At 41.8% G+C, this 11,043-nt stretch overlaps 1 protein-coding gene across 1 annotated transcript; it reads left to right on the top strand.

Annotated features, from left to right (window-relative positions):
- Positions 1-3,134: 3,134 nt before the first annotated feature.
- LOC100544932 (tumor necrosis factor receptor superfamily member 1B) lies at positions 3,135-9,097 on the top strand. Its single transcript, XM_019622565.2, is given in 7 exon segments — positions 3,135-3,221; positions 3,304-3,431; positions 3,963-4,089; positions 5,095-5,136; positions 5,138-5,277; positions 7,079-7,336; positions 7,882-9,097. Coding segments are annotated over 5 exon segments (768 nt in total). The 5' UTR covers positions 3,135-3,221; positions 3,304-3,431; positions 3,963-4,057; the 3' UTR covers positions 8,178-9,097.
- Positions 9,098-11,043: the final 1,946 nt, after the last annotated feature.

The raw sequence follows: 11,043 nt of genomic DNA, 5'->3' as shown, positions 1-11,043 counted from the left end.
TTTTTGGTATGTGTTTTCAATGAAATTTTCCTCTTTAAAAAGGCTCTTAAGTGTGTGCATTAATGAAGTTTATCATAGCGACAGCAAAAATACAACTTTGATCTTTCTTTAATAAGCGAAAGAACAAAACAAAATAGTTTTGATAGCAGAGCCCTTTTCCTGCCCTTCAGCAGAGTACATTATCAGCTCATATTTGCAAATAGTGTTGTATCTCTATTACTCATTGCCTGTTACCAACTTCAGCATTAACAGTCATCAGCGAACCTAGAAGGTATTGAAAAACCTAATTTTTTTGGTTATCTCATTGATAATGTTGAAGCCAACCTCATGGTTCTGCTTCCAAGTCTTCAATCCTTGTGCCAAAGCCCCTTTATTAACTCAGTTTTTTTCACTGGAAGCTGCATTTCGAGATGCTGCATAAAAAAACGTTGGGTTCCCATTGAGCAATTGTTGAGAGTGCCAAGTGCTAAGTCTTCTAATGTGAAAACACCATGGATAATCAACGTGTTTCTTTCAGTTAGGAGGAAGGATATTTTCATTACCGGCCTTCAAAGGGCTTGTTCCTGTTTTGATTTCTCTTTTTCATCATATTTTTTAAGTACTTCTCTAGGCGTGTGTAGGTTATACATGGAACAATCTCCTCGGCCCAGTTGTGTGTGCTTTGAACAGGTCCTTTCTGCTCTAGCAGGAAACTCCTACACTTATGCCACCTAACATTTGCTTCTTTTCTCTTGCTCAGTGAGCGTGTATTTTCTTTTACAAAGGAGGTCCTTGGGTATTTTCACATTTGTTCATTGAAGTCATCGAGCAGTGTTGATTGGTGGTGGGGTCACCATCCCTGCAGGTGTTCAACAGAGTGGAGATGTGGCTCTGAGGGACGTGCCCGGTGGGCATGGTGGGATGGGTTGGGGTTGGACTGGGTGATCTTAGAGCTCTTTTCCAACCTCAGTGATTCTATGATTTTTCACTGAGCTGTTTTGTAGAAAATGCAGCTCCCCACAATCACAAAGGTAAGAATTGAAGTTTTCCTCTGGTATTTTCTCAAAGGTATTTTCTCATGCTGAGTCATGAGAAAAAGGTCAATCCTTCACTGACCTTTAACAGTTTGTCTCTTTGATTACACTGCACTGAAGGGCCAGGATGGATTGGTTACTAATGATTTTCCTTTCATTTCTTCTAGAATTATTCACTGCCTTATACACCACAGTCTGCACAATGCAGAGACCCCAGCACTGAATTCTATGAAGAAAGACTTAAGAAATGATGCCCTCCAGGTAGGTGATAATTAACATTATTCTTTTACATAGTCAAATTTAGCCAATGCTCAGATGAGCATACCACATTTTGATTACTGACACACCTCAAAATCATCCAATTTTTGCTGTTATAATTCACTCTCAGCAGGAAGACAATAAAATGCTCAAAAAATGTTTTCCAACAGGACACACTGTTAGTCAGAATGGCATTCTCCTGCAAGTTTAACTTGGCTGGGGCTTATCAGAAGGATTGTGTACTTAGTTCAGCACTTGTAACCACAACTTCATATGGTATTTTGATTGAAGCATTTTTAACTGAACTGTTAAAAAAAAAAAAAAGAAATGGAACAGTAGTGAAATTACAAAAACTAAACAACGTAGAATTGCAGAATGGCTTGACTTGGAAGGGACCCTTAAAAGGCTGGTTGGTCCAACTCCCTGCAATGAACAGGGGCATCCACAGCTCCATCAGTGTTCAGAGCCTTTCCAGCCTGAGACCCCATCAGAACAAAGCCCACGAACAACACATAAACTGTAAAACAGAGCACGAGGTAGAGCTTAATTTCTGTACTTTGACATATCACTTACACAAGGGGCTTTCCACTGGGCAGGTTAATCTCTAATTGCTCATTAAGGGAGTTTTGTTGTCTTTTAGCATAAATCAGACACTGCAGACGACTATCAGAGAGAGACCAGGTACAAGACTACAGAAACTGTCTGCTCTGAGGCTATGTCTGACACTGCAGTGACAATTATTAATGTTCCTTTGTTAGCAAAAGTTGATTGCAGATTGGGGTGTGTGGAGAGTGGTTGTTTATTTATTTATTTTAGAGTACAGGTAATGCCACATGGATACTTTAACAGAGTTTTCACAAGAAGTTGGCATTATATGGTTGTATTAGAGACAGCAAAAAAGCCCTATGCATTTGTCTCCAAACAGAATTTGTCTCCATAAGTGCTGAGTTCCTGTCACAGAGATCCGGAAGTTTAAGCAGGAAATCAGTATGTGCTGAAACAGCCACAGTTGTTTGAATTAACTGAAAACGTCCTGAGAGATCTGTTGAGCATCACTCGTTAAAAACACAGTAAGGGAAAGATGATAATTTGTAATTGAAGCTTTTTTCAGTTGTGGTTTGTTAAGTCTATAAGAATACCTCCTGCCCTTAATTTAAACTAAAAGAGGGAAGATTTAGGTTGGATTTTAGGAAGAAATCCTTTTCTCAGAGGGCAGTGAGGTGTTGGCACAGCTGCCAAGAGCTGTAGGTGCCCCATCCCTGGAGGTGCCCAAGGCCACGGATGGGCCCTGGACAGCCTGAGCTGGTGGGTTGCAGCCAGCCCATGGTAGGGAGTTGGGACTGAATGGTCTTTCAGGTCCCTTCCAACCCAACCATTCTAGGATTCTGTGATTCTAAGATTAATTTTATTGTTTTGACTCTGGGCAATATGTTTTAGGAGAGCCAAGGTCTTTATTTTTGTTGTTATGAATTTGAATTATTATTATTTTTTAATAATAATGCATCAAAAATTTTAGCCTAAGTCATTAGCAGGATGTCATTAGCAGGATGGGGGAGGCTTCAAGTAAGTACATGGAAAAACAAACTTTGGAACACACAAACAATTTCCCTGGCTCACCTCCAGGGACACTTGTTTTGAAGAATGGAGATTTTCCAAGAAGTTCCAAAGACTTTCTTAATGATGCCTCTTCCTGAGTATATTCTTCAGGATATTTCTGTACAGGATATGAGACACTGAATGTTATCTTCTTCCTTTTTTCATACAAGGGGGAAATGGCAACTGATTGTTTGTCATTCTTTAAAAAGAGTACTTAGGAGCTCATGCTTATTGTAACTACTGCACTCAACTCTGTTTCTGGTGAGAGGCATTGGTTTGCACCAAAAACCACTTGCTAAAACCCGTCTGTTCACCTCATTGTGATCCTGGAGAAGCTGAAATTAGCAGCTCTTGGTATTGTTTGGAGTGCTAGGAGCTGCAGAAACTCATTGCTTTGGTGTGTTCACCCTTTCTTCTGTTGTTTTGTTTCTTATAGGTCAGCGTAAGGCAGAGAGCTGCAGTCACAGCATGGACACAAAGTGCACCCCTTGTTTACCTGACACCTATACAGCCGTCTGGAATCGATCTCCTCAGTGCTTTCTTGCTCTCCACCCTGCAGGAAAGGTACTTGTGCACTGTGAAGGAGGTATTTGCCTTTTACAGCCTGCCCAAAGAGATGGCTTGGTTTAAATGTAATGGTGTTAGGAGGACAGTTGGTCTAGCTGATCTTGTAGGTCCTTTCCAACCTTTTCATTCTGTGATTCTATGAAATGTGACTGAGAAAACTCTTAGAGTGTTTGTCTGTCACTTGTATAGTCCTCTTCTTAATGCTTTTGCTGCTTGTTAAATTTTGGAAAAAAATCAGAGCACAGCCTTGGAGGTGTATTTATGGTTATGATGCAGCTGCAGATACAGAGTTTCAAATGTGAATGGTATAGATGCAAATTTCACCTCTCTAGACAGACGAAACGCCTCTAAAAATGTAGATGTTGGGGTCTGTAGCATATTTGCTTTAAGATGATATTCTAGCCAGAAACTGCAAAATTGTCTTTAGTTTGTGGTGTGTGAACATGCCTCGTATTCACCCGAAACATTGCAGACCACAATTTGAAGTGTTGCAAATGTAATCTTCGTTTATTCTTGTTTTCAAAACAGGATTTGTAGAGCGTCAAACGTGCACACTATCACAGGACAGGACCTGCAGCTGCCCACCCAAGTACTGCATTTCAAAGATGTAAACTGCATAAAAAATGTGGGAAAGGTTACTGAGTCTCCAGAAGAGGTAATTTAATTCTCAGCTCTCAGAACCCACACACAAAATGGTTGTATGGTTTGAAGATGGTTATTTGTTGCCTTAATAGTCCATAAATATTTCTAAATCTGCCTCCAATTTGGTGAATTACAGGAATGGTGTCTTGATTCCTACAGTTATTTCCAAATCTGCTCCCAACTGAGTAAATTAAGGAATATTCCCTTAATTCCCTACAGCTATGTGTTCATTTGAATGGAAGCGGTGTCACAGCAAGTAGGCAGTACATAGCACAACAGTATTTCCAAGGGGCATGTCCAAGGGAACAGAATATGGGTATCTTTTGTTGACATATATCAGAAAGCTCCCCAGCCCAAGCAGAGCTTCCAGATGAATTTTGGTTTAATTAGGTGATGGTGATTCTGTAGAATGAGTCTCTCTGTATTAGATGTTGAAATTCACCACTCTGATAAACATAGCTGCCTCAAGATGATAAATAATATCCAAAGATGTAGAATGTTGGATATAATTAACGATAATAATACAGAGCTCCAACAGAGTTCAGTAGGTGATCAGCCTACCAAGGACTATTGGAAAAAAGCTCCACTGTTGTCTCTAGTGCCCCATTTTTAACATTTTGGTAGGTTTTAACAGTCTGAAAATGGCTGGCTACCAAGAGTACCAAAATAACACCTGATGAATCTCATGATTTGTGTTTGGGTGGGGTGTTTCAGATTAACCTCACCCATGACAGACTGCATGTTGTGTACTGCCTCTGTATCAATTTCATGATCTGCACCACAGACTTAGATTATTCATTCTTGTTTCTCACTAGATGACTAACTGGAGTTTTCTATTTCTTTTAAAGAACAGACAGCACAGACACAGAATGTAAGCCATGTCCCGCGTAAGATTCAGATGAGGAATCTTAAGCTTATCTGGCTTACCTGACACTGTAAACCAGATTTTGTCTAATAGCAATCTTGAACTGAATACAGGGTTGCTTTCTTTCCTAACTTCCCTTTTTGTTTCTTGCAGTTGTAAATCAGTGGCTGTTGCAGGAAACAGCGTGAATGACACTTTGCCATGACTCAGCTGACACAGTTCTACCTCACACTGTTATAAACCTCCTCCCGAGCCAAAGCTCAACTTGCAGCAATGGTGAAGTAGTAACACAGCCTGTCATTCTGAACTCTGTGCCTGACATGTCCTACATCATTGGTGAGTTGTTAACTCGTTTAACGTCACTTCTGTCTGGCTGGGAAGCAAGATTATCTTTAGTTGACAGTTTCTTTCCAAAACTAATTACATGCACCCAAACAGAAGAGCTGAGTTAATTCAGTGACACTGCTTGTATTGGGTTGCTTAATGTCACATCTGTCCTGCCTTGCTACATTCCACAGTCATTGTAATTCTTTGTGTGTTTCTAAAAAGCCTGGAATTAGATTATACAATGCACTTCCTGAGAGTTAGTGCTGTAAAGAAGCTGGAAGAAAAGGTTTACGTGTTAGATGTTTGGCCAAGCCTGACTTACAGCAGCCCAATCTTTATAGTGTTCACAAGACATAGTCTGTCCAAAAGGCAGCTATGTTTAAGAGCATTCTGGACTGCCTGGCCTTGTATTTAATGAACTGCTCCTAGCTTAATGAGATACTTTTTGTTGCCATGGTGAAAAGTCTGTCTTCACTTTTCAGAACAGGAAAATTCAGTTTTAAGAACCAGTGGAGTCTGAAAATGAGAACTTTGGTATGTAACAAGAGAGATATTAAATGGGACCATCAGACCTCCTTTTAAATTTAGCTGTTATAGCTATGGACAGAAAGCTGTTGCTTCTCATTCAGTCCATTGTCAGATTGACCTGCTATATATCTTACCCGCTTCAGTTTTATTTTCAGGATCAATAACAGGGCCATTGCTATTGGTCCTGATAATTGCTGTTTTGGGGTATTGTAGAATTGGGAGAATTGGGAGAATAACCCCCCCCCAAAAAAAGGTAAGATTCACGAAGCAAAACCAAACAGTTCTGGAAGAACTGTCACCTCATTTCCTGCTAATTTGAGCCCAGCCGGTGACTGATTTATGTATCCTAGGAGGTGCTGTCTCTCTTTGAAACTTCTGAGTCATGTAGATTCATTGATGACATAAGCATGCACCAACTGAAATTTATAATTAAATAAATATGCCAGGAACTCCGTGTGCATTTCAAGTGTCTTTATTAAATCACAAAATGAAATTGAGCTCAGTACAGACATACACTAAGGCAGATGTCCCATTCAGAGCTCCTCAGATTTTAAACACGTGGTATACCAGAGGAGTCAGACAACTGTGAAACCATTGTGCTCCTATTGGAACTTGTTTGTTACATATTTTACACATAATGTAAATATTACACATTATCAAGTGCTAATAGTTATGATTAAACAACTGCAGCCATAGCTGGTCATGAGTGAGAGCTCTTCTCAATTACTCAATATCAGGAATAATAGGAATTTATACAGAGGGTCTTCTTAATAGTGGGATTTATGGCAGCTTGCAAAGTTAATAGAGTACAACTTTCAACACTATGTACTAAACATACAGTCGGAGTTTATTCTGGGAGCAGAGGCTCCACTAGCTAAGAGAGCAGCTGTTACAACTGAAACAAATTTTGGTGCTAATGAGCCATCTTTCCTCAGTTGCAGCCCTTGCATACTCACAACCAACTGAAGCAGTGGATTCGGTGAGTGTCACTCATTCCTTTCCTTTAGAAATCATGCAGTTTTACGTAACTGAGAGCATAAGAAAACTGCACAGCAGACAGACAGTGAGGAAGGAGTGGCCTGGACCTCAAGCAAGAGTGGAAGGTGTAACTCACATAACCTGTCCCATTGAGCTCACTGAACGGCCAGTGAGCTAGTATGAGTTTTACTTGGTGTACATTTGCATAGTGATGACTATTATCAGTGGTTTCTTTAGCTAAGTATTGACCACTTTTTGTTAACACTTTTGAAAAAGATTAATGTTTTGCATTGTTCTGTTTCAGCCCCTACAGAGAAGCAGTGTGACAAAAATGTAAGAAATGCAGAATTGCAAAACTCCAGCAGTTCTGAACAGGAGGAGCAGCATCTCTTGGAACCTCCTGGTTCAAACAGCAGCTCCCTGGATAATCCAGCTGGATCTGCAAGAGTCAGTGTAATAAATAACAAAGACAGTGATAAAAAAGAAAGTTTCCAACAGCATTATGCAGCTGCAGAAGGGTGTAAGCTTCACTGTGGAGCCAGGCACAGCTCTGCAAGTTCAGGTAAGAGTGTCAATGAATGTACATCTGAACATTCCAGAACCTCTTCACAGTTGGTTGTCAAATACAAATCTTAAGAGAAGTTCAAGTGAGAGGGTAGAGCATCAGATCCACATTCATCAGAGAGAGTGCTCAGTTACTTTTAGAAAAAGGTTGTTTTAAATTGTTGGCCTAGAATAGTGAAGAGGAATGCTCAGTGGAGAAAATTATCTGCATACTTTGGGGATCAGAGTGATGGGAGTGGGACAAGGAGACGAAGAGACCAGTAAGAAATGAACGCTGTCTGAAGCATTCACCATGAGCAGAGACTTGGCTGGGATCCAGAGCTCTGTATTCATTTCTCCAGCTTTTTTATATCAGGGATGACTTTTGGATTTGAGGTACCTTCCAAAAACTGAAAAAGTTCCAGAATCACTTCCACCAGTTTGCCTAAATCAAGCAAAGGAAGAAGATGTAGAGTATGTAATTGAACTTTTAAGCCAAAGAACATGTTGTTCCAGGCTGCTTTGTTCCTTGCTTAATCTGTGTGTTTCTTTCTTATTTGACAGACCTCTCGGGTAATGGAGGAACGCAGGTGAATGTGACTTGTGTTGTTAAAATATGTAATCCAGATTGTGGCTCCCAGTTTCCAAAACAGAGTAGTCCAGCTAGCATGGATTATGGAAGTGCTCAGTGTTCTCCAACAGAGGGAGAAGGTTCCCTTTCAAAAGAAGAAAACCCCTTGAAAAAAGAAACTGAAATTCAGATATTGGTGGAAGCCAAGGACAATTTATTTCAGGATTTACTTCCGGACACAGAGAATTCTCCTCTGGGTATTCAAGATATGGGGATAAAAACTGTTTAAAGGAAATGACGGATTTTATACTGATTGACTGATAATCAGATCAGCCCTTATGTTCACAACCAAACATGTTAAATACAGCATTTCTACAGATTTGAAATCTCAGAAGAACTTTTTTTTTTTGAGGTTTTTAATCTCTTCTTTGTCAGCTTTGAGAGTCAAAAGCTGAGTTTTGCAATTTTGAATGAGTTACTATTTTTTAATGCTTACTGATCTCAGGTAATGAATTCTCTCTTGAAGGTTGCGTAGAGTAATCTATAAAAACCTATAAAAAAGTGTCTCAGACCTCAGAACCTGAAAATCCTGTTCCATCTTTCACTTGTAGCTCAGTACTGAGATCTATCCACCCACTTCTTATAGAACAGCATCTACTCTATGACTGCAGATGAGAATCAGGCTTTTAAAACACATACTTTAAACTTGCATATAACGTAAGAGGTTTATTAGTACTTCTAGAACTGAGAAGTGGCAAATAGGTCTTTCATCCTACTATGAAGAAACTTTACAACTTCATGTTAAACTTGAAGGTCATTTGATTTTGTATAATGCCCTTTTCTGTTGTACTGAGTATTTTAATGTCCTACCCAACAGCTCCCAGTGCTGGGAGCACATTGGAAGAGTAATGTCAGAGTTTTGAAGAAGTTTTAGATTATGTTATGGTAGTTAAATTTATAGGTTTTCAGACTATGGAGCAGTGTGACAGAAGGGAAATTCAATTCTTATGTTGAAGTATAAAAAATGTGCTTGTATTTGTTAAGAAAAGGATAAATAGTGTGTTTTTATACTTGCATCTTTGTTTTCTACCTCCCTACTGAACCAAAATTCTGCTTTTTAGAAGGGCTTGTTTCATTCTATAGGGTAAACCATTGCTTTTAAAGTCAAAATTTTATTTCATAGTACTTAATTAAAAGAGGATTGATCCATGGCTGCCTCATCTCCCATTGCCTACAGTCAGGCCCTGTTAACAAGGACACTATAAGCAACCATTATTCTTGGAGTGATGCGTTCAGTGGACAAAGGAAGGGCAACTGATGTTGTCTACCAAGACTTATGCAAGGCCTCTGACATGGTCCCACACCACATACTTATCTCTAACTTGGAGATGTAAGTGTTTAAAGTGTGGACTATTCTGTGGATAAAGAATTGGCTGGATGGTTGTAGCCAAAGGTTGTGGTCAATGTCTCTTGGTGCAGGTGGAAGCCAGTGATGAGTGGTGTCCCTCAGAGGTCCATCCTGGGACTAGTGGTCTTTATTGTCCTTATTAGTGACGTAGATGATAGGATGCAAGTTTGCAGATGACCCTAAGATGCAATTGACACCATAAAAGGGATCCATCCAAAGAGGTCTGGACAGGCCTGAAAAATGGGCCCACGAGAACTTAATGAAGCTCAACAAGTCCATGTGCAAGGTGTTGCACTTGGGTCAGGGCAGTCCCAGGTCTGTGTACAGACTAGGAGAAGTACTGACTGATAGCAGACCTGCAGAGAAGAATTTGAGAGTTCCGATGGATGCCTGGCTCTATCAGAAGAGAGGTGGCCAGCAGGGACAGGGAGATGATTATCCCTCTCTACTCTGCTCTTGTGAGGCCTCATCTGCAGCACTGTGTCCAGGTCTGGAGCCCCCATACAGGAAAGACAGGGAGCTGTTGGAGAGGGTCCAGAGGAGAGCCACAAAGATGAGCAGGGGACTGGAGCACACCCCCTACGAAGACAGGCTGAGGGAGCTGGGCTTGTTCAGCCTGGAGAAAAGAAGGCTGTGGGGTGACCTCATTGCAGCCTTCAGTACCTAAAGGGAGCCTACAGACAGGAGGGGAGTCAGCTCTTTGAAAGGGGACAAGGGGAAATGGTTTTAAGTTGAGGGAGGGAAGGTTTAGGTTGGATGTCAGGGGGAAGTTCTTTACAGAGAGAGAGGTGAGGTGCTGGAACAGCTGCCCAGAGAGGCTGTGGATGCCCCATCCATCCCTGGAGGTGTTCAAGGCCAGGTTGGATGGGGCCCTGGGCAGCCTGGGCTGCTATGAAATGTGGAGGTTGGTGGCCCTGCCCGTGGCAGAGGGCTTGGAGATTCATGATCCTTGAGGTCCTTTCCAACCCTGGCCATTCTGTGATTCTGTGATTCTATGTGTGTGCTTGCAGCTAATTGTGTCCTGGGCCGGGAGGGATGTGGGGCTGTTGTAGCAGGTCCAGAGGAGGGCTGTGAGGATGCTCAAAGGGTTGGAGCACCTCTCCTATGTAGAAAAGTTGGGGAGCTGGGCTTGTTCAGTCTGGAGAAGGTGCCAAGGAGGCCTTGTAATGGCCTTGCAGTAGTTGAGGGGTGATTATAAACAAGAGGGAGAGCAACTAATAGTAGTGATAGGTGAAGGGTTTTAAACTAAAAGAGGGGATATTTATGTTAGACGTTAGAAGGAAATTCTCTGTTCTCTGTGCTCAGAGGGCAGTGAGGCCCTGGCACTGCTGCCCAGAGCTGTGGGTGCCCCATTCCTGGAGGTGCCCATGGCCACGGATGGGCTCTGGACAGCGTGAGCTAGTGGGGGCACCCAGCCCATGGCAGGGACTGGGGCTGGATGGGCTCCAACCGAAGCCATTCTGTGACAGGAACCTCCAGCCTGGCCAAACTGAACTTTAACGCTTTGAAGAGCCAACTTGTTTACTGTAAATCTTACACTGCTGTAGTTTACACCCCCGCAGCGTGGGTGGAGGAGTCAATACGTTCAGTGCTGATATCCACACAGCCAGGCTGCAGTCCAGTATGTCAGCCTGCAGCAAGAGAACGGTGATAGCGATGCGCTGGGAGCGCAGGAGCAGCACTCGGGCACAGCAACCCGATTTCCCCAACAAACCCCGCAGCACTGCCCCTCGGCGTACAGGACCGG

Source organism: Meleagris gallopavo, chromosome 23 (assembly GCF_000146605.3).
Source record: "Meleagris gallopavo isolate NT-WF06-2002-E0010 breed Aviagen turkey brand Nicholas breeding stock chromosome 23, Turkey_5.1, whole genome shotgun sequence".
NCBI lineage: Eukaryota > Metazoa > Chordata > Aves > Galliformes > Phasianidae > Meleagris > Meleagris gallopavo.
This window is presented reverse-complemented; position numbering and strand designations above follow the sequence as displayed.